The sequence below is a fragment of the Podarcis erhardii genome (genome assembly GCF_964252035.2).
Source record: "Podarcis erhardii genome assembly, chromosome: 13".
In the NCBI taxonomy this organism is placed as follows: Eukaryota; Metazoa; Chordata; class Lepidosauria; order Squamata; family Lacertidae; genus Podarcis; species Podarcis erhardii.
Genome location: NC_138502.1, coordinates 11,603,391 through 11,627,133, shown reverse-complemented (window position 1 = coordinate 11,627,133; position 23,743 = coordinate 11,603,391). Strand labels below are relative to the sequence as shown.

General features: G+C 41.1%; 2 protein-coding genes across 10 annotated transcripts in view; both read right to left on the bottom strand.

Annotated features, from left to right (window-relative positions):
* Positions 1–7,943: 7,943 nt before the first annotated feature.
* Positions 7,944–14,652, bottom strand: LOC309326592 (vomeronasal type-2 receptor 26-like). Of its 9 annotated transcripts, none has more exons than XM_081835450.1 (4): positions 14,398–14,652; positions 12,817–12,910; positions 11,554–11,680; positions 7,944–9,530 (listed from the first exon to the last, which is right to left on the bottom strand). In XM_081835450.1, exons 2-4 carry the CDS (start codon positions 12,883–12,885, stop codon positions 8,629–8,631), a joined length of 1,098 nt encoding a protein of 365 aa, XP_081691576.1. In that variant the 5' UTR covers positions 12,886–12,910; positions 14,398–14,652; the 3' UTR covers positions 7,944–8,628. The 9 variants fall into 9 exon arrangements, with proteins under 9 accessions (XP_081691576.1, XP_081691570.1, XP_081691575.1 ...); XM_081835444.1 differs by lacking the exon at positions 14,398–14,652 and adding an exon at positions 13,634–14,353; XM_081835449.1 differs by lacking the exon at positions 14,398–14,652 and adding an exon at positions 13,755–14,353.
* A 1,540-nt stretch (positions 14,653–16,192) lies between these two features.
* Positions 16,193–23,743, bottom strand: part of LOC309326653 (vomeronasal type-2 receptor 26-like) — an 89,161-nt gene continuing 81,610 nt past the window's right edge. Inside the window, exons 11-12 of the mRNA XM_081835537.1 lie at positions 19,327–20,980; positions 16,193–17,257 (exon numbers count right to left, since the gene is read on the bottom strand). Of these exons, the coding sequence (XP_081691663.1) occupies positions 20,804–20,980 (177 nt within the window). The 3' untranslated portion in view covers positions 16,193–17,257; positions 19,327–20,803. The remainder of the gene's footprint in view (positions 17,258–19,326; positions 20,981–23,743) is intronic.

Sequence of the window (23,743 nt, the reverse complement as noted above, 5' to 3'; positions counted from 1 at the left end):
GCCTTCCGCAGTTTGGTCAAACTCATGCTGGTAGCTTTGAGAACACTGTCCAACCATCTCGTCCTCTGTCGTCCCCTTCTCCTTGTGCCCTCCAATTTTATCAATTTTATGACTGACTTTTTAAAGTCAATTGAAGTTGCATGGGGGGGGGGTGTTCTGGACTGGGACTATGACAATTTAATTCTTTCCCCTGGACTGCAGTGGCAATCCAGATATAGTTCCCACATTGGACATAAAGATGGATTATTGATACTGCAGGAGGGTTTAAAGGATTAGATGGCTGAAGGATTAAAAACTCTACCCCCTTATACCATGGTCTAGATCACTATTGTTATACTTCACAATGGGCATCTTTTCTAGTTTAGTCCTCTCTCTCTCACACACAAGGTGTTTTTAGTCCAGTGTCAGTTCTCTTATGCTTCCCAGAAGTTATAGCCAAATGACTCGTTGGGAGAGTCAGAGCCATGATGCTAACTTCCCAGGGGGTGGGTCACTGTTGCTTACCAGGAGTTTGAGAATGGTGCCTTATACTGAGTCAGATCATTGGTACATCTAGATTGGTACAATTCACTTGGGAAGACAGGTGAACTAATGCCAGTGTACTGGAAGAAGCAAAGATCACCAGTGTCAAAGCAATGATTCTTCAACATCAGTTTCGTTGGACTGGTCATGTGAGGATGCCTGATTATCATCTTCCAAAGCAACTACTCTATTCTAAACTTAAAAATGGTAAGTGCAAAGCTGATGGTCAACAAAAGAGGTAAAGACTCTCTCAAGGCAAATCTTTAAAAATGTAGCATAAACACCAACAACTGGGAAACACTGGCCTGCGAGTGCTCCAACTGGAAAACAGCCTTTACCAAAGGTGTCTTGGGTTTTGAAGATGCTTGAACTCTAGACGAAAGGGAGAAATGTGCTAAGAGGAAGGCATGCTTGTGAAACCCTCACCGTGATCAACTCCCGCCTGGAAACCTATGTCCCCACTATGGAAGGGTCTGAGGATTCAGAATTGGCCTCCACAGTCACTTCTGGACTCACTGTTAAAACTGTGTTTATGGAAGACAATCTTAGTCAGCTACGAGTGATCGCAGAAGAAGAAGAAGAAGAAGAAGAAGAAGAAGACATCTAGATCTGTATTGTGTGCACTTATGGCAGCAACTTTGCAAAATTTCAGGTAGAGTTCCTTCTGTACCTGACCTGGATATGCTACGGATTGAACCTGGGTCCTTCTGCATGTGTAGCAAATGCTCTACTGCTAAACTACAGTTCACCCCAGACAAAACCGTGGAGTGACGTGAGCAGTGCAAATATAGCAGTGGAGCCAATCCAGTGCTTTTGATAATGCAGCTGACCCTGCCTCTCTCCATCCAGATAAGGAACAGCAAACCACCTTCTGAGAAGCTAGGATAGCAGCTTGGTCCCACCTGGAGAGCTGCTTTTGGTTATAGCTCCTTAAATATATTATTTAGATCAGTGCAATAATATCATACCTTCCCTGTCACATCTAGTTTTACCTAGAGGAATGTATTTCAACGTATCACAGTGAATCAATTTTTTAGCATTGAGGAAAAGTTTGGAGACACCCAGAAATTGACCTTACCTGGTTGAACGTGCTGGGCCATACAATGACATAATCATGAATGTTGAACCTGTTGTCTGGGGTAATCTGTGGGTGCATTGTACCAACTTTGACTCTAAGAAATGATTGATTTGGGAATGTGACCCAGTTGATAATATCAAAGCCATCTGCTAGTTCACCATTTTGGTCAAAGGAAAACTCTTCCCCAACACCATTGTTAAATGAGGCACCTCTCAGTAAGTGGTGGAGCTAAATTGAAAGACGGAATTCATGAGGATGCATGAACATACATAAATAAACAGTAGGGTGATATGTTTCACACTGAGTAATTGTCCCTTTAAATTTATTCATGGAGAAGAATCTTAGTAAATGTAAAAATAGTCATGTTTGTTTGTTTGTTTGTTGCATACTATTTTTGATTTCAACCTAGCCAGTCAGTGCAGGACACCCAATGCAGATTACATAATACAAAGTCATAAAACGAACCAACGTAAAATAAATCTATAACAACCACCACCAGAGATGAAAGAATTGCACCAGGGAACCCAGTATGGAACATTTTTTTTTTAAAAAACAAAAAGCACATAAGCATAAGGCATAAAAGAATCTTCTAAATGGATCATGCCATACAGTAACAAATCATTCTTCTTCTTCTTAAAATTAAAAGTTTTTCAAATCCTCGCTCTCAAAAGAAACCAGGGTAGGGGAAAAGCCAAAGAGGTAAGAAAAAATACAATTAAAAAGAAAATAAAGTCATATTTTAAAACAATTCAGATTTAAAATAATAATAACATCTATTTATAAACAAAACCAGCCACATATCCTCACAGCTAATAATATCAAGGCTGCTATGAACAGTAAATTTCAGTCATCAAATGCCTGGGTGAGCAGGATTTTTCTTTTAATTTGCCCTGAATGTTAATAATGAGGGAGAGATTACCTGCCACGGCTCTTGATACAGAATCTCCCATTTCTCATCACCAACCATTGCTCTGTGTTTGGATGAATGGGTGGAATGCAAAGCATGTGCGACTGCATATAGAGCATTGTAGATGCTGTAACTATGGGCAGTCATGCTCATTTCAAAAACAGATCCAGGAAGAGTCTCCAGCTTCTCTTTGCCAGTGCAGGTTTCCCCATGTTCCTCATCTAAATATCTCTGGGGAAAAGAACAGATAAATGCCTCTTCCCAGAAGACCCTGATAAAGCCATCTTCTTTTTCTGTAATGGGGTTTCTCCTCTGAAGAAATTTCTGGAATGCTAGAAGATCCCTTGAGTGAATTGCAAAGGACAGAGCACCATGTAGTAAATTTATGTCCTGATCCCTTTGGAAAGAGAACGAAGTGAAATCCATCTGGGCTGTCATAATCCAGACTTTTGCCTTGAATTGCACTTGTATGCCCTCGATTTCTGCAAGTGCAGGCATCATTCTCATTGCCATAATGGCATGAACTTCACCATCTACAACCACAACATTTGCAGTGCTCCCCAGAACAACACTGATAACGTCAGAACCCTCATCCACCATCTCAGAGATGTGAGCAGAAAATGTAAGTTTGGGGAATCTTTCTATAAACTCAAAGCAGATACCTCTTTCGGCAAACATGGGGAGAACGTTTTGGACAAATCTCTCTGAGCTGTCGTCATCTTGCGAAATCAGCCCAATCCACATCCAGCTGAAATGTAGCAGTAACTGGAGAATACCCTGATACTGAAGAGCCACAACAGGAAACATTCGATGGAAGAAGATGTTTTGAGCTTTGTTATTCATCACAGGAGAAGAGCCATAGAGGAGCTTAAGGTGCAGGTTTTTTTGAAAAAAAGGAAGGAAGGAAGGGTGTGAAGCAAACACTAAATAAAATTGAATCCAGATTTCAATTAGCTTTGATTCTTGTTAACCAACGGGATTAAACAATTATATAATAATAATAATAATAATAATAATAATAATAATAATAATAATAATTTATTTATACCCTGCCCATCTGGCTGGGTTTCCCCAGCCACTCTGGGTGGCTTCCAACAAAACACTAAAATAAAATAACTTTTTAAACATTAAAAGCTTCCCTAAACAGGGCTGCCTTTAGATGTCTTCTAAAAGTTTGGTAGTTATTTTTCTCCTTGACATCTGGTGGGAGGGCCTTCCACAGGGTGGGTGCCACTACTGAGAAGGCCCTCTGCCTGATTCCCTGTAACTTGGCTTCTCGCAGAGAGGGAACCACCAGAAGGCCCTCGGCGCTGGACCTCAGTGTCCGGGCAGAATGATGGAAGTGGAGATGCTCCTTCAGGTATACTGGACCAAGGCTGTTTAGGGCTTTAAAGGTCAGCACCAAGACTTTGAATTGTGCTCAGAAACGTACTGGGAGCCAGTGTAGGTCTTTCAAGACTGGTGTTATATGGTCTTGGCATTTTTTAAAAATATTACACATGTGAAAGGCATACAGCTATATGCTCAGAACCTAATGATATACATCTCCTGATTTTAGCTTACTTGTCTCCTATAGTCATCTCCTGATGACCTTATCCAGGTGTCCTGGAGGTTTAGAGGGTGCTGACAAGAGAAAGGTTGTTTTGGTTGTAGTCCCTTTTCCATAGAGATGCCTACCTGGCACCAACATTAGGATCCTTTTGGTCTCAATTTAATGCATTTGTCTTCTCCAAGACATTTGAGGAAATATAGTTCTCTTGCTTACTGTTGTTTCTGTATTACATATAGTCAGGGGATCTTTCTTTCTTTCTTTCTGTTAAACTTAATAGTTTCTTATTTGAACTGTGCTTGAAAGTAACTTAAATACATTTCGTATTAGGCAGCAATAGATTTAAATTTAAAATGGGCACCAGGTTCAGCATTTTCCCATGTGGCATTGAGTAGGTGAATTTAAATTTAGGAAGGGCTGAGAAGGAAAAGTTGCAACTTCATTTCAAGACTGGCATATTTTAGTTTATGGAATCTTTGAATAATCTATATTAATTTAAAGTGTAAAACCCAATGAAAGATTTCTCTTTTTAAATGCCAAAATATAGAACAGGAGACCTTTTAAGGATATTTGGAGCTAGGAATGTACATTGGCTTTGTTGATATCCCAAGTTGTGGGATGAAATAGGGTGCACCTATTACTATGAAGCCGGGCAGGGTCCATCTCCTCTGAATGGCCACTCTGACATTGCATCAAATTCTGGCAGAAAAATTAAAAGCCACAGACTTTTCATTTGTTCTTAAAAAACATGATTTAAAGGTGTCCTGCATCACCTCACCCTCATCTCAGATTTTCCTGCCTATAATGTGTCAGGCTTAATCCATTATAAAAGGGCTCCTGTACATGCAAATTTCATCCACTTTCACCAAAAGTGGAAAACAATTTTTTTTAGCCATTTTTAGATTCCCTATTATAATTAATAGAATAACTACAGCTTTTCTTTACAGAGAACAACTCGGAAATGAGAGCATAGAGTGACTCAGAAATAGATCAGCTTTAAAAAACAAAATAAAATGTGCAGATACAAGGCAATTTTTTGGTCTGTGCAAAGACCTATTTGGAACTGTGGCTACAAAGATCTAGTTACAGGTAGGTAGCTGTGTTGGTTTTCCGTAGTCAAAACAAAATAAAAAAATTCCTTCCAGTAGCACCTTAGAGATCAAATTTGTGGCTACAAAGAAAACGTGTCAGGCTGGATAAAAAAAAAATGAAGTGACATTTTAGTGTATTATGTTCAGGGAGATTGATTTATTTTCATTTTATGAAATGAATTTTGGATCACACATCTGTTCAAACACTACCTTGAAGCCAAAAGATACAAAGTCCAGGAGAACAATAATCCATGCTCCATGCATGCATCTTACTTGTGGCATCTTGTACATGCACAGTATATTTGCCATGTGGAAAGAGAATTCATAGTTAGGTCCCCCAATGACTGCTACTGGAATGTTCTCAACATCACACTTGTAATTCGGGATGAATCTACCCCTTCTAGAGAGTAGTTCCAATGAGGCTTGATAGGTCCGGCATGCTCTGAAATGGCTATTATAGATGTGGAATCCCAATGTGGCATTAGGTAAGATTTGGGGATTTTCGTTTATCTCCTTTATAGCAAATACCAAGGCCAGGATGTGTTGATAGAGCTGTGTCATTAGCCTGCAATGAGAGCTACAAACTGCATCAAAGGACATCTTCTACAGATCAGGATATCTATATTTCTATATCTATGTATTAAATTGTGCAAAAATAGATCATATGGCCACTGCCCAGGGAAGTTTGTGGAAACGAAAGAATACACACCTAGACTACCCTGCAAAAGCAGTGCTGAGATATCAGATCTGCCAGGGCTTTTTTTCAGCCGAAACTCACCAGAACTCAGTTCCGGCACCTCTCAGGTGGGTGCCATTGCCATTATACCAGAACAAGGGAGTGTTCATGGTGAGTTCCAGCACCCCTTTTTTCTAGAAAAAAGTAGCACTGATATCTGCCCCAAAACGTATGAGAGAGGAGGCTGGGGAGGAGGTCAAAGGGGAATATATTCCTTACATGTGTATGATATGGTTAAAGAAACACAAAACTGCTTACATACATAAAGTCAGCATCAGAGATGTCTTGGGATGGATGCATATCGAAGTTTATGGTATTTGGAAATATATAGATCTGTGACATAATGGCAGCAATTATATAGTCTCCAGACTGATAATATTGGTGAAGAATTGGAAGGGGGTCCCTGAGTGAACACTGAACAATAGAAAACTTGTATGACAGCTGGGGCAGCAACACTAACACCAGCACCATAGATAATACCATCTTGCAAGCAAATCATAGCACACAACAGTTCATCTTTCAAGCATCATCATTCAAGCTTTGCTCAGCTGATGCAAATCTAGAACAGAGCATTGCAAAGAATCAGTGATCAGACTGACAGAGCTCTCTGTTCCTATAGGACCAGTTCTGAATGGCTCAAGGGTTATTAATAACATGATTCATAGTTTTGCATATGGCCACTGGAACTCCTTAGGGGTGGGGCAAAAAAATATAATGACTAATTTGATAATTATACGAGAGGTAATCTCCTGTTGTGGCTTGCAGATTCTCTGGAATACTGCAAAAGAAAACAAGTTTATCACATCTCAGCCAAAGTCTTTTCTTGTCCTACGCAGATGAAGAGCAAGAATGTGAAATCTCTTAGAGGAAAGATCAAAGTATACGTAATATCATGAATATTTATTTCTACATAGCATTGTTTGTATAATAATCTGGAATGGGAAGAAGAATGTGGCTGAAAGGAACTCAGAAAGCCACATTAATGTCTCACAACAAATGAAACTGATCTGTAGAAAACACAACTTGAAAAAAGAGACAATGCATGTATTTTTGTAAACTAAGAAATCTTTAATAAATAATAAAAAAGAAATCTCTGAAGGAACCCAGATGGAAAACTTCATTGGTCACCGATTTTACATAAATGGAACTATTGAAAAGGGAGGTGGGGGAGAGACTATTCATGATTGCTTTCCTGGTAAAGTACAGTGGTATCTCTAGTTACGAACTTAATTCGTTCTGGAGGTCCATTCTTAACCTGAAGCTGTTCTTAACTAGAGGCATGCTTTCACTAAGGGGGCCTCTTGTTGCTGGTGTGTTGCCAGCCCCTGATTTCTGTTCTCATCCTGGGGCAAAGTTCTCAACTCAAGGTAACTCTTCCAGATTAGCAGAGTTTGTAACCTGAAGCATTTGTAGCTTGAGGTACCACTGTACAAGCCTTCCCTCTTTCCAAATTTTCAAAAAATTATCTCCCAGTTTCACTTTTCACTTCTCCCCTCTGATAATGGTTGGAAGCTGCCCAGTTGCTGTTCCAATCCTAGTGGATGAGGTGAGAAGGACACTCTCCTTCTCTCGTATTATATGTCATCCCTGTGCTTTCTGCCTCTGAGCTTTCTGTTCTCCTACTCTCAATGCCTGCTGGGTCCGGGGGGGGGGTCAGGAATGCTTTCTAAAGACAGTGAATCTGTCCACTGGTGCTTCTGCTTCCTCCTGCTGCTCTTCCAATATTTCCCAGCTTCTCCCCTCTGTGGTCTCTGAACTATGACCTTCTGCAAACTACTGTTGTAAATCTATACTGCCCTCCTCTTCTCAGGAAGATTCAGGAGGAGGGGGGATGGTCTCCACCATTCCTCTTCAGTCTAGTCTCTGACAAAACCTCAATTAGTTATTGAATTGGTTTCCCCGGAAATGGCATTGGGCAAGATTGGGATGGAGGGCTAGCTATAGCACACCGAAACTCAGGTTAGGGCTTAGCCTGACTGAAAGCTTGTTTCCCTGCAAATTCCATCCAATTATGCAGAAATGAATTTTTATTTTTATTTTTATTTTTCCCCATTACAGTCAATGTGGCCAAAGAAATGAGATTTGGACCCGATTAATGAATCAAATAAAATTGCCCAGGCAGACACATTCTCTAGTGCAGTGACAGTGGTGAAAAAAAGACAGATGCTGGGGTTGGGTGAAATCAGTCCAACTCTTTATTGACTACTGTGAAAGGTGGGGTTGGCATGGTGCTGGGCCTAGGATCAAGCTCCTTATTCCACTAGCCCATGCTGATGGAATGACACTCTTGGGGAATCACTGCAAGTACTTTCTGAGATTTTATTATTTAAAACATCCTGGATTTTTTTCAAGCACAGGTGACCTTCTGATTGACCATTCATTGCTCAGTGTTTTGTATGATAGATAGGGTGGAGGATTCCAGCAGCAACAGGGACCTCATCTATGAACTAATGGATTAACAGGCTCACAAATAAGAAATTGACCCTTTTGGTCATTCTCAGAATAATCTGGAAGTAACCATAGCATAAGAGGACTAAACACATCTTGGCAACCACCAGACCAGAACTCTTATGACACTGTTTCCCTTAATCAGAGTACTTTTTGGGCAGACCAGCTACATGGGCTGCTGTATTGGCTTTGGGGAACAGTTTTGTTGAGTTCAGGCATTCTGAGAAGAAGATGAAATGAATACAAGGAGATTTAGTCCAGCTATGATTTGCTGCATCAAATAGACTTGTTCATGCTTTAACTCTTTCTTATAATAACCTTTCCCCTGCTGTTTAACTCTGGCCTCAGCAAAATGATATAACATTTGGGGAAGAAGATGCAGCCCAGTAACCCAAAACTAGAGGCCAAAATAGAAAAGATTTCCACAGCCACCATGTACTTTCCTTTGGTACTCAAGTAGGTCGGAACAAAGGACAGCCACACACTGCAAAAGACCAACATGCTGAAAGTGATAAACTTGGCTTCATTAAAACTGTCTGGTAACTTCCTAGCTAGGAAAGCCACAGTGAAACTGACCATGGCCAGCATTCCCATGAAGCCTAGGACACAGTAGAACATGGTGGCTGATCCTTTGTTACATTCCAGTACAATTACTTTAGTCACTGTGTGCTTGTCTAAATCAGGGAGTGGTGGAGCAACTATCAGCCAGGCACTACAAATCATCACTTGAATGAGGAAGCTGAAAAGAACAATGGAGATGGCCAGATTTTCCCCCACCCATCTCCTCATTCTGGAGCCTGGCTTGGTAGCCATGAAAGCTAGAACCACTATAGTTGTTTTTGCTAAGATAGAAGACACTGCTACTGAGAAGATCACTGCAAAAGCAGTTTGTCGAAGGAGGCAGGTTATTTTTGTGGGCTCGCCAATGAAAAGCAAAGGACAAAGGAAGGAGAGAACGAGGGCTAGGAGGAGAACATAGGTGAGGGTCCGATTGTTGGCTTTGACTATGGGAGTTTCTTTGTGCTTGATGAAGATCCTAAGCACCAAAGTTGTAGTGAAGGTCAATAAAAGAGCAAGTGTGACAAAACTGATCCCCAGAGGCTCATTGTAAGTCAGGAAGCTTATTTCTTTTGGAAGACATATATCTTGGCCAATGTTTGGATACTGATCTTCTGAACATTGAAAACAATCATCCATGTCTGAAATCAAATATGAAAAATAAACAAAAAAGGCTATCTAAATATGGCTTTCTGTTCCTGAATGAGGGTAGTGAACTTGAAATATCAAAAGTTGATTTTGCAGTAAGAATAATAGGAAGTTCTACCTCCTGCATAATCTGAGTTCAGTGGCATTAGCGGCCTGCTTTCTCATGTGTTCCAAGCAAATCCAGAAATATAAACAAATCTCAGCCATCCTGCTAGTGGCTGAAGATATCAGGCCTCTGTGTCTATTGATTTGTGTGTTTGGGGCTGGGGTTACACAGTCTTTTTGTTTCAGCTATTCCAACCCACTAATATTCTTATGCCCTATGAATTTTTCCTATACAGTGGTAGCTCGTAATGTGAACGGGATCCATTCTGGAGCCCCATTCGCATCCCAAATAGAACGCGAGATGCGACGGCGCATCTGTGTGTGCATGGGTTGCGTTTCGCCGCCTCCGTGCATGCACGTGACGTAATTTTGAGCGTCTGCGCATGCGCAAGCAGCGAAACCCGGAAGTAACACGATCCATTACCTCCGGGTCGCAGTGGAGCGCAACTAGAAGGCGCTCAACCCGAAGCACCTTCAACTCAAGGTATGACTGTATTTTGTTCAGCCACCCAAGTTACCTCATGTGAAATATGTGGAAGACAGCCCTGGATCGTGTGACCCTTTTATTATTTCTATTTTCCCTCCTATAGTAACTACACAAGACACTCTCTGTTTAAAGTTTAAAGAAGAAATAACTTTGACTTAGTATTCTTGCAGTTGCAGATTATTATGTTCAATGCAGGTAGGTGATACTTAAACTGCTAATAGCTTTTACATAGATTAAACTGTTACAGACTGTAACAGTTTGATCTTTGTAAAATAAGATAATAAGAAAATTGTCCAGTAGCAGCTTAGAAACCAACTAAGTTAGTTCAGGGTATAAGCTTTTGTGTGAATGCACACTTCTTCAGATATCTCTTAGGCAGACAGCAGCAGCACACAACAAACCTGTTCTAACTGTTAAGACCGTTCAGCTAACTGCCATAACTGCCACAGAGTGTATGACATCACAGAGTTCAACAGTTCTTGCCATTAACTCTTTACATATTGTCAGGGGTTCAGAAGGAGAGACACAGGAGGGGGAGCAAATGGAGAGTGAGGAGGAGGAGTACGAGGGGGGAGCAGGCAGTGGAAAGAGTTATTCCACAAGCCTCTCCAGCGAATCGGAGGACTCACAGAAGGGAGCGCCGGTGGCCAGGGCGAGGGGGGTTCCAGGGGGGAAGCCCCAGGAGGAAGGGGCCAGCGGGGAGTTCCTGAGCAGCAGTTGGAAATCAGGACCAGAGCGCAGTGGGGAGGGGGAGTCCCAGGAATCGGGACCAGTGCTCTCACCACCAGCGGGAGGAGAGGAGTCAGGTTTGGTCACGCCCACATCAGGAAGCGGGGAAACGGTCAGGAGGAAGGTTAGCGGCTGGGCGCGCGCGCCAAGTTCAAATGTACAGGCGAGCGGCACAGCAGGGAGCCCGGGTAGGGAGCCAGGTCCTAAAGCCCGCCGGAAGGAAGGGGAAGACCAAGTGGGGTCAGCGTCAGAAGAGTCCAGGAAGGAGGAGACCCCAGAGGGCAGAAAGACCCAGCGAAGGAAAGAACAGCGTAGGAGGTGGAGCCGGGCGAGGATCTTAAACTGGTGTGGGAGGAGCAGTGAGGCAGAGGGGACTTAGCCGGTCTAGCGTCGAGACGTGGGTCTGCGCGCCCAGAGCCTTGAAATGGAAACTAAACTTCAATAAAGACTTTGTATATTATATCCACCGGGCGTTGGTCCTCTGTGAGCTGGGATCTAGAGGCAGACCTGACACATATGCTTTGTGGATGCTAACATTTCACAATTTCGAATGTTAGAGCAATTAGTTTAAGCATTTAAAAGGCTGATGGGAGCAAGCTGGATTGTAGCCGATCTATTTATAAAATAAATGGTATCCATCTGTTAAATAGATGGCAACTGTTAAACAGAACACATCTACATACGACATTCCTTACCTTTCTGGTTTGAAATCTTCCCTTCTGGACATGGAAAGCAATCATAGCAGCAAAATGCCTTCCCTTCTTTTTTCGCTCTTCTATAACCTGAACTGCAGTGATCATTGCATATGGAAATGGGACACATCTGTTAGTAAATGATAAAATAGTTTTTTTAAAAATCCAAAAATAAGTTGTGGGGCTTTTATTTCATTATTATTTCTCTGCAGTGAAGGAATGGGTTGATACTGTCGTAAGGAAATATAATGAATTCTTGAGTGTGCATCATATTTATGTGGTGAATGTCCATATAACTGGAGTCCTTTACTGTCAGGGGTTCAGGGAGAGAGGCGCAGATGAGGGAGGAGACAGAGAGCGAGGGGGAAGGATTCCAGGGTGACGAGGAAGAGGACGACAATGACCCAAGATTGTCCATGAGTCCGTCCAGTGAATCGGAGGACTCCCAAAAGGGAGCCCCTCTGGTCAAGCCAAGGGGAGCTAGAGGGGGAAGCAGTCAGGAGCAGGGAAACGAAGGGGGAACCCCCAGTGGGAGTTGGAGATCGGGACCGGCTGCTCCGCCGGAACGGAGTGAAGGGGGGGGGAGTGACCAGTGTGTCAGAAGGAGCAGAACAGGAAGCAGAGAGGGGAAGGAGATCAGGGCAAGACGTCCTGCCGGAAGGGGAGGAAAGTAGTATCGAGGGCAGTGTAACTGTCGAAGGGAAGGTCAGGAGCAACGTACGCGCGCCAAGTTCAAAATGGGAGGCGCGCGGAAGTGAAGAGAGTCCTGGGGAGGAGCCTGGTCCCAAAGCCCGAAGGAGGGGGGAGGAGGTGCCAGAGGATTCAGCCTCTGGGGAGTCCCGAAGGGAGAGAACACAGGGGGGCAGAAAGACCCTGCGGAAAAGGAAAGAGAGGAAGAGGTGGACCAGTACAAGCCTCTTAAACTGGTGTAGAGGCGGGACTGACTCAGAGGGGACTTCAGCGGTCTAAGCGTAACAGACGTAGAGTCACGGAGCTCGGCTGTGAAGCTAAGAATGTTCTTCAATAAAAACTTTTGTACATAAGCCGGACTGGACTTTGGTCTCTTGTGAGCTGGGACCACGGGTGACTCTAACATTTACCCACATCAAGAAAACATGAGACAAAATTTGCATTATGACAGTGTTGCTTGAATTCTGTACATTTGTCTCCAGCATTCTAACATCCACTTTAAAATCTGGAGACAATGTGACTTTTTGAACATTGAGGAAATTATTCAATAGATCCCAAAATATGCACAGTCACTACCTGTTTAAACTGGTTGGGCCATATGATGACATCCTCATCAATGATGAAGACATTGTCCTGGTGAACCATGGGCTCAATCTTTCCAACTTTGACCCTGAGGAAGGAGTGGTTTGGAAATGTGATCCAGTTTATAATGTCAAATCCAGCAAGCAATTCTCCATTTTGATCAAAGGAAACTGTTTCCTCCACACTGTTGTTAAAAGAAATACTTCTGAGAACATGATGGAGCTAATTTATGAGGGGGGAAAATAGAAGGCTGTACTTAAAAGTTGCAAAGGATGCAAATACACATCAAGGTTATAATCTATCAGACATGAAGATTTTGGATTATGTTTCCTTGAAAGGAATCCTAGTAGAAATGATAGTAAATGACCTAAAATGTCAGGAGATGTGTTTCCCCCACCACAATGCCCCTGAGATAGTGCTTGACATATAGCCTTCTAAGTAAAGGTAAAGGTAAAGGTAAAGGACACCTGGATGGTTAAGTAAAACTTGACTATGTGGTGCGGCGCTTATCTTGTTTCCAACCGAGGGAGCCGGCCTTTGTCCACAAACAGCTTTTTGGGTCGTAGCCAGCATGATTAAAGTGCTTCTGGCACAACAGGACACGGTGATGAGTGATAGGACACATGGAAACATTGTTTACCTTCCTGCCACAGCAGTACCTATTTATTTACTTGCGCTGGTATGCTTTTGAACTGCTAGGTTGGCAGGAGCTGGGACTGAGGAACAGGAGCTCACCCGTTACATGGATTCAAACTGCTGTCCTTAAAATTGGCAAACCCAAGAAAACCTGTGGTTTAGACGACAGCCCCACATGCTCCCTTGTTCCAAATACAGCACAGTGGAGAAACTTTGGCATCTATGAAAATGTGCTTTCGCCTTTGTGTTTCCAGTAATTCCTCCTCTAGAAAAAAAATGGAAGAATCTACACCTACCCACTTACCCCATAATCACTGAAATAAAAGGGGGCTGACTAAAATGAGGAGAGGAAGCTTTGAGTTTGTCCTGGCTTTTAGGCTTGAAGAGACAGTTTAAACCCATCCACCCCCAACACAACCACCATTCTAGGCTAATCTGGAATGGCTTCTTCAAACTCCAAGGCCCAGTGCCTAGTCAGAAGCTGCCCATTTCCTTTCTCTCTCCTCTCTTTCCCTTTCCCATTCCACCACTTGATTCCTTATGCCACATTTCAAGAGGTAAAAATCTGGATGAAAGAGTTGTTGAACTTTTTTAGGGCAATTGCCCGATAGACCCTACACCGTCCGATAGCCAACCACTCCAGAGCCAGAGCCAGAGCCAGAGCTCAAGCTTAAGCTTAGGTCGCCCTAAACCAAAGCTGCCCCCCACGTTATTTTTTTAAAAAATAAACCCCAAAATGAACTGGAGAAAGGAAATGATACTTTTTCCTAGCTCTCACATCAGGTCTTTCCTCCCTTTTTCTACCATAGAGTAGAAATTGCCATAAAATCAGTGAATAGTTGCTAAAGGTCTTGGATGGAGATGCATGCAATGGGAAATTTTTGCACCTACAAATATGGGAGCATACCCCAATCTTTAAAAGTGTGAGCAGGACATTACCTGCCATGGTTGTTGGTCCAGTCTTACTCCATCTGCCATTGCTCTGTGTTTGACTTGGGATGAATGCCTTGTACTGAATGCATGTGCCACTGCATAGACTGCATTGTAGATGCTGTAGCTATTTCCTGTCATAGACATTTCAAAAACAGATGAGGGAAGGGTCTCTAGCTTCTCCTCCCCAGTGCAGACTTTCTTGTTCATCTTGTCTACAAAAGAATTGGGGTATGTACAGCTGAATGATTCCTCCCAGAAATCCTTTATGAAACCATCATTGTTTTCTGAGTAAGGGTTCCTATGCTGAATAAATTTATGGAATCCTGACATCTCCTTTGAGTGAATTGCAAGAGATATAGCACCATGGAGGAAATTTATGTCTGAACTTCTTTGGAATGGAAATGATGTGAAATCCGTCTGAGCTGTCATAATCCAGACTTTTGTCTGGATGTTCATTGATATATTTGCAAATTGTAAAAGCTGGTGCATTGTTCTCATTACCATTATACTCTGAATTTCTCCATATACAACCACAACTTTGGCAGTGCTTTCCATAACAACTTTGATAGATATCAAGCCCTCTTCTAGCATGTCACCAAAATCACTGGAAGAAGTTTGTTTGGGGAATTTCTCCATGAAGTCAAAGCAGATGCCCCTTTTGGAAAACAATGGGAACATGTCCTCTTTAAACTTCTCTATAGTGTCATCATCCTGAGAAAGCATCCCAATCCATGTCCATGCAAAGTGCAACAGTAAGTGGAGAATCCCTTTGTATAGGTGGTTCACATTTGGGAACATTTGGTAGAAGAAAATCCCTTCAGTTTTTTTATTCATGACTGGAGCAGAACCATATATGAGCTAAATAATATTTCAAAAATGTTAAAGGATATGAGAGAGAGTGATTTGGGTTAGATTTGAAAAACTGTGATTACATCTGAACATCAATTTATATCCACTCCTAATTTGAGTTTGCAAATGTGATACAGGCTTAGAAAATATGTCTTATAAGCAGGATAACAAGGTGCAGCCAGCTGTGGTTGTTTACTCAAAACACACCTCAGTCATGGCAGTCTTCCTACCACTCTTTCCTCCCCACTTTTGTTCTTTTGCATCTTCAAGACAAATAGAATTAGTGGTAGCAACCTTACTACAAGGAGAAACACAGATTTACAAAGAGCATCACATACCCGTCGACATGTAGAGGGGCCGGGAGGCCAGCTGGCAAGCCCAGCTTGGACATCTCCTTCCATCAGCCCGTGCTGTGACATAAATCAGTGGCCCAGACTTCAGAAGCCAGGGCATGCAATTAGCAGAGTGTACTGCGCACACAGAAGTAGGCAGGAGGCGTATGATGTCAAGAAAAGAGCTGAGTGCTTCTATTCTGGCCGTGCTTTCTACTGATGTTCTGGTGCTTATTCACTGTGACAAAATCAAGAACGGTATGGAATTCTGCATATGTGCCTTGTGCCATCCTCTCATCATCAGGAATCTGGCCTATGACATACTTGCCTCAAAGTTTGCCCAGTGAGATTAAGTTCATGTCACTGTGCAAATATATGTAGAATCAGCTGTGGAAGACAATCTCCAACCTTTCCTTGAAATAATATTGTTCAAAAATGCGACAGTATTTCTATAAGTGAAGTTATGCATTTTTCTTTGTATTCTACCCAGGATACATGAATGCTGCTTTACATTAGTTGAACAGCTTGTATAGAATGCATTGAATGCACATCTACTTATTCTTACCTCGCCAAGCTAAAAGTACACACATTTTATGTGAGGGGAATTTCCTATGTTGGGAATTCTCTTTAGATTCAACTTGGTACATATCTTGGAATGGAGTATAGCTATGGGTTTCAGTACATTAAATTGTGTTAAACTCTCACTTTGCATACTACAGATCTGTAGTGGGAAACCTCTGTTTTACCAGGCCTTGGAGATTGGCCCAACATGCCATCTTGGACAAGCCATAAGCATATTTCCAAGGTTTCACATTATAGACTATATCAGGGATGGGAAAGTTCAAGAAGCTGCTTGAAACCACAAGTATCAGATGACCGACATATGGGCACCCCTGTCCCTATGAAGGTGGTGTATGGAATGGGGTAACTCAAGGTGTAACCCACCAGCTAGATCCTCTTCTCTATCCCCACTATGTATTTGTGATGCATACACAAAATTGTAACAGTATCATTAGCACACATGTGAACCTATTGAAGTTACTGTAGATTGCATGGACAATCAGTTTGTCAGAGAGAATGCTAGAGTGATTGTATGAAGAGCACTTTACTATGTTCAAAATGTTGGGAAAGAGACACATCCAAACACCTTCTTGTAAAACAGATAATGGCAGGGAGAAGGATGAATCTTTAAAACTGTCCATGGAATTGAAAGCAGCCTTCTGGTGTCCTGATAATACATAGATCCGCTCTACAATCTTGTGTCTTCAGCTTTACGTATTAAACAGGAATATTAGAAGACAAAATGTAGCACAATAGCATAATGTCTGAAATGCAAGAGAAGTTCAAATGGCTTATTAAACTTGTGTATTTATGTTCCATATATAAATCTTACTTGTGGTATCTTGTAGGTACACAGGATAGGTGCTATGTTTGGACCAATATAAGAGTTTGGTCCTCCAATGACTGCAACTGGAGTATTTTCAGCATCACACGTGTAGTTAGGGATGAATTTGGCCCTTCTTGAAAGAAGCTCCATTGAAGCTTGAAAGGTCCACTTTTCACTAAAATGGCTGTTATACATGTGGAATCCGAGAGTAGCATTGGGCAAGACCCAGGGATTTCCATTGATCTCCTTTACAGCAAATGCCAAGGCCAGGATGTGTTGATAGAGCTGAGTCAGCATCCTGTATTGAGAGTTGAAGGGTGCACCACAATATATTGTCATAGGAGTAGACTTGGGGTGCATAATAATAATAATAATAATAATTTTTATCTGTACAGTACTCTGCCCATCTGGCTAGGTTGTCACAGCCACTCTGAGTGGCTTCCAACACACGAAAACATAAGAAAACATCAAACATTAATAGTAACAATCTGATCCAATATAAAAGTCACAATAACATTAAAATAAACAATTTACATCAAGCAAAGCAACAATCCGTCATAATCTAATAGTAAACAGTAAAATTAAACACCAGCGAATAATAATTCAACAGTTCACACTTATCAATCTATAATCAATATAATTAACAGCAAATCACAATGTATAAAATATCGCAAAACATACAAACCATGAAAAAGGATCAAATTGAGAAACAAAGACACACAACTTATGAAACTATTTTTTTTAAAATATCCCTGAACTCCTCTGTTACCAGCTACTGCTGCTGCTGTTCTCAAAATCATATTCTATGACAGGGTTTGTTGGGCAAGGCACCTGACACCTTGACTCTGACTGTCCCAGACCCAACCTGGGGCAGTCTGGGGCTGCTTCCACCTAACTCAGTCAAAGTCCAGGTCCACCCAAATTTGCCTGATTCATTTCAAGATTCAAACATTGTCTGAATCTGCTGCACAGCCCTTGCAACTCCTTCGTGGTTTCTCTTTGTGTGTATTTGTGTGTTAGTGATGAAGGAATCTGTCATTTCTTTTTTCCTAATTTAATTTTCTGCATGATCACATCATGTTGCATTTATATTAAAAAAACCATCATGAAAATTCAGCAGTGATATACATATCTTTAGAAAAGCTATCTTGTCAGGCAGAATACTAGGGTGAAACTGTCCTGTAGAATAATCCTGTAGACTAGAGAATAATCCTGTAGACTAGAGGCAGATGAACAAGGAACATCCTTATGGCTTCATGTACTGGATGTATGCAAAACAAAAAATTCCTTCCAGTAGCACCTTAAAGACCAACTAAGTTAGTTCTAGGTATGAGCTTTCGTGTGCATGCACACTTCTTCAGATACACTGAAACAGAAGTCACCAGACCCTTCTATAACTGGATGTATGCAGTGCCCTTAGCATTGAAATCACAGATTTCTTGAATACATATACATATTTTGTTCTGAATTCTTATTCCTTTGTTTAGAGGTTTAATCAATATAGGAATATTATTATTTTTCAAAACCCCAAGTGAATCTGACATTCAAAATGTGACTCTATATCGCAGTCCAACCACTTTAAATCTGCCAGCCTCATCGAAAATGGAAGAGAATTGTGTGGCGCGGTGTGCAGAACTGTATGGCCATTGAAAAATCCAGCAAACTCTTAAATCGGGCAATAGCCCATTGGGTGCACTTTTTGTATGGCCAAGTCATCTCTCATGACTGTATCTGGATTGGCGACCAAGCCTTGTACCGGAATGATGGGGTTCATCTTTAAGACTAAGGGAATGACATTTGGTTAACTAGCATCATCATCAGCATCAGGGATTGGTTACAGCTGTGAGGGTATTGGCGGCGAGCCCCTTTTGGGCTCGGGTGGCGGTTAGGCATTGGAATAATGTGTTGTGGTGTCGAAGGGCTAGGTGTGGCCATCGCCTGCGCCTTCAATTTTTGGGTATTCTGTTAAAGGAATCTGGCGGTCTTGTATTCTGTCCGATGCCTGCTTGGCGGGAGGCCATGGCACGACCCTCGGTGACATCAGGGGAGAGCCTATAGTTGGATTAGCATCAACAGGCTCCACCTACTGGTGAATAAACCCCCCTTGTTTTAGACATCCAATGCCTAAGCCAATACCTTTTCACTTGCTGTAATCAATAAAGTTGTGGCCTTTTCTTGCCCATTAACCTTATATCACGTGTCCTTGTGTTTCATTCCACTGCGCGGGGTTCGGGTCCTCGAACCACAACTGAAGTTCCTATAATTTGCTAGCCCACTGGCTATATCCAGTGGAAGTCCAACACCAAGGACTAGGTTAGCTGTGAATAGCATCATTTTATAATATGGGTTTTAAAAATTCCAACTTACATATGGTCATCTGAAAACTCCTGAGATGGGTGTTTTTTAAAGGATAGGGTATCTGAAAATATGTAGATCTGAGAAATAATGCCAGCAATGATGAGATCTCCTGACTGATAATATTTGTGAAGAATACAGACAGGCTCTCTGACAGAACACAGAGGAAGAGGAAGAAACTTGCACAAGCTCTGTATCGGCAGTAATATCACCTGCAATAAAAACCCTACCATCTTGCAAGGGATTATTTATTTTTGGCACAAATTTAACTATTTTGCCATTGCTATTCAAATGATCCTGAATAGCAAAGCCTAACTTGAATGGTTATTACTTCAGATGATGCAAAGCCAGAATAGTACAATATATAAAAAAGGGTCACCACAATGATGATTATCTGTGTTTCTATATAACCAGCTCTGAATAGTTCATAGTTATTAACAAGACCTTCCTTATTAATAGTCTTAATTTTAGCATTTTGCATGCGGCCAGAATAAGTCCTGAGGGTGTGGGAAGGATGCTATTAGGAATAATGGGATAATTACAGGTGAGGTAATCACTTGATATGGGTTGTCGAGTCTCTGCAATATGACTAAAGAAAACATGTTTATCGCTTTTCAGCCAAAGTCTTCTCGGAGTCATCCTGAACGGGAGACCAAGAGAGTGAAGGCTTCTGGGAGCAAAGATGGTTCACTTGTCATCTACTGCTGACACTCCATTAACAGATACAATTATGTGTTGGTTAATGATATGGTGCTCTAAAAAAAAGCTGCTTCACAAAGGGAAGACCAATAAATTTTCAGATGGGGTGAGTGATGTAGAGAAAGGCCCAAACACCACATAATGGCCCCAAAGATAAACAAACAGAGCATTAGGTCAGCTAAATATCCATTATTTAAATTACTTTTGAAACTCTGATAAATTACAAGTGGTGTTATCTGTCTGCTAATGGAAAATTTCACTTGGAATGTGAGCTGACAGCTGGCATAAGAAGACACAATTTTTAGCAAAACAAAACAAAAAGCCTTTTTTATTGTTTCCAGGTAAGAAAGATTAAAAATGGGGAAGGGTGTTTTGATTGTAAAGAATTTTCATTTTATATTACTTTTAACTCTTGGTCCTTTTTGTGGAAGTGCTGGCTGCAAAGTGAAACTGAAATCTGTGGGAAACTGTGGACTTTCATGTGGTTTTGGGGCAAGATGCTGATTCTTCTTCTGATAAGTCTCTTAACTTTGCCAGGATTCCTAGGAACTGACAGCATCTTGGTTCCCCAACACATAAAAAATTGCTTTTTCAGAACAACAGAGGTTAATCACCTATTCACTCTTTTCTCCGGAGTGAATTCAATAGTCAATATTTACGACTAACTATCATGAATCACCAGGTCTAGAAAAAATTATATAAGGCAGCTGCTCAACACGTCTTTCCAAATATTCTATTGTACACACAGAGAAAAGTACAAAAATGCAGAAAGGACAGGTTTCTTAAGTCTTTAATTTTTCTTCCTTATTAGCTGTTCCCTGTTGTTCAGCTCAGGCCTCAGAATGATTATGTAACATTTGGGGGAAAAGATGCAGCCCAGTAGTCCAATACCGGAGGCTAAGATAGAAAAGACCTCCACTGCCACCAAGTCAAGAAAAGAGGAGTGGTGATATATGCAAAGGAAAGCCTGTCACCAAAATTTCTATTTAAAGATGAGCAAGGAAGAATTTTGGCTATTGAGATACAAAATCAGGGAGAAAAGTTTTTGATACTAGGAATTTATGCACCAAACGAGGGGAAATCGGAATTTTATAAGAAGCTGCATGAGATAATGCTGGACTATCTGGACTATGACAACATCATTATGATGGGAGATATGAATGGGGTGGCATCAACCAACATGGATAAGTCTCAAAGCCAAAATGTGACAAAAGATGGCAGACTACCTAAAACTTTTTTTGAACTGACTGACAATATGTACTTGATTGACATCTGGAGGACAAAGAACCCCCTGGGAAGAGAGGGAACATTCTTTTCTGAAGCCCAACTGACATGGACAAGAATCGACCAAATATGGATAATTAGAGGTCTTGCACCTAAGACGAGAAAGGTGGAAATCTGCCCAAAGACCTGCTCCGACCATAACGCTGTAAAGATGGACATGAGACTAATCCCAACCGGCTCCTTTAGATGGAAGATGAATGACAATCTGTTTAGAGATCAGGAGATTACCAAAAAGGCCCAAAAAGCTTTGAAAGACTATTTTGAGATAAATTTGAACACCACGGTGGAAAAAAGAATCATCTGGGATGCAAGTAAGGCGGTTATGAGGGGGTTTCTGATACAACAGAACGCTGTAAAGAAAAGAGCACAAAATGAGAAAAAAGATAAGATTTTGGAGAAAATTAAAGAATGTGAGAAGAAGCTAAGATTGAAACCGAAGTCAAAGGAGATTTTGAAGGAAATTAAATTTCACCAAGCACAATACTCCAAATTGATAAATCAGGAAGTGGAGTGGAAAGTTAAGTTGATGAAACAAAGATCATTCGACTCGGCAAATAAATGTGGAAAACTGCTAGCATGGCAGTTGAAAAAGAGACAAAAATTTAATACGATCACTAATCTAGAGATTGAAGGAAGAAATATTCAGAACCCTGTGGAGATTAGGAAGTGCTTCCAGAGATACTTTAAACAATTATATACCCAAGGGCCGCAAAACGAGGCGGAGATAGAACAATTTTTGATAAAGAATGGACTACCAAGGTTGTCTCAAGAAAACAGATCAATCCTGAACTGTAAAATAACACGACAAGAGATTGAAGTTGCCATTCAGAACATGCAACTGGGCAAATCCCCAGGGCCAGACGGGCTTACCTCCAAATATTATAAAATACTGAAAGATTACTTGATACATCCACTAATGGAGGTTTGCAATGAGATTATGGAGGGGAAGAAAGCACCGGAAACGTGGAAAGAAGCCTTCATCACATTGATACCTAAATCAGAATTGGAAAAGACACAACTTAAGAACTACCGCCCCATTTTCCTTCTTAATGTGGATTACAAAATTTTTGCAGATATTTTAGCAAACAGATTTAAAAAGGTTTTAAGCGAAGTGATCCATAAAGATCAGGCAGGCTTTCTCCCAGGAAGACATTTGTTTGCTAACACAAGGAATATTATTGACATTTTGGAACTTTTGCAAACAAATATTAATACAAGAGCAGTGTTAATATTTATAGATGCGGAGAAGGCCTTTGACAACATTTCTTGGAAGTTTATGAAGAAAAACCTGGAAGGGATGGGAGTGGGACGGGGATTTGAAAATGGGATAGATGCAATATATTCAGAACAAAAGGCTAAACTGATAGTTAACAATGTGGTGACAGAAGAGTTTAAAATTGAAAAAGGAACACGACAAGGTTGCCCTATTTCCCCTCTGTTATTTATTTCGGTCCTGGAGGTGCTCTTGAATATGATTAGAGGGGATCGGTTGGTGGAAGGAATTCAGGTCGGAGCGAAACAGTACAAACTTAAGGCTTTCGCAGATGACCTAGTTTTGACCTTACAGGAGCCAGAATCTAGTACGAAAGGGGCATTACAACTGATTCAAGACTTTGGTCGGGTGGCGGGTTTTAAATTAAACAAACAAAAAACTAAGGTATTGGAAAAAAATTTGACAGTTTCAGAGTTAGAAAGGTTTCAGAAAGAGACAGAGTTAAATGTGGTTAAAAAAGTAAAATATCTAGGGGTGAACATAACAGCAAAAAATCTGAATTTATTTAAAGACAATTATGAAAAGTGCTGGTCAGAAATTAAGAGAGATTTAGAAAGTTGGTCAAGACTGAAACTTTCCTTGTTGGGCCGAATTGCTGCTATAAAAATGAATGTATTGCCAAGGATGCTGTTTCTTTTTCAGACCTTATAGATTGTGGATAAAATGGAGTGTTTCGGGAGGTGGCAAAGAGATATCTCTAAATTTGTCTGGCAGGGCAAAAAGCCCAGAATTAAGTTTAAAATATTAACTGATGCTAAAGAAAGAGGGGGGTTTGCCCTGCCAGACTTAAGGCTGTATTATGAATCAGCAGCTTTTTGCTGGCTGAAAGATTGGCTGCTTCTTGAAAACACTGATGTTTTAGATTTGGAAGGATTTAACAATGCTTTTGGATGGCATGCATATCTGTGGTATGACAAGGTTAAGATTCACAAGAATTTTAAGAACCATATTGTAAGGAAAGCAGTGTTTAATGTCTGGACAAAATATAAAGACTTATTAGAAAATAAGACCCCAAGGTGGTTATCACCTATGGAAGCTAAGGCTGTGAAAAGACCCAATATGGAGGTCGAATGGCCGAAATATTGGGAAATATTAGAAAGAGATGGAGACAATTGGAGATTGCAGAGTTTGGAGAAACTAAAAGATAAAGTGCGAGATTGGTTACATTATGCT

Excerpts from the sequence above, each read along its gene's own strand:
- LOC309326592 (XM_081835442.1), bottom strand. The coding sequence starts at position 13,860 with ATGGGTTTAAACTGTCTCTTCAAGCCTAAAAGCCAGGACAAACTCAAA. Across the intron at positions 13,007-13,762 it reads TTTATTTCAGTGATTATGGG|TGTGGAGGAAACAGTTTCCT; the intron begins GTAAGTGGGTAG and ends TTTTAACAACAG. Across the intron at positions 9,531-11,553 it reads GAAGATTTCAAACCAGAAAG|ACATGGATGATTGTTTTCAA; the intron begins GTAAGGAATGTC and ends ATTTGATTTCAG.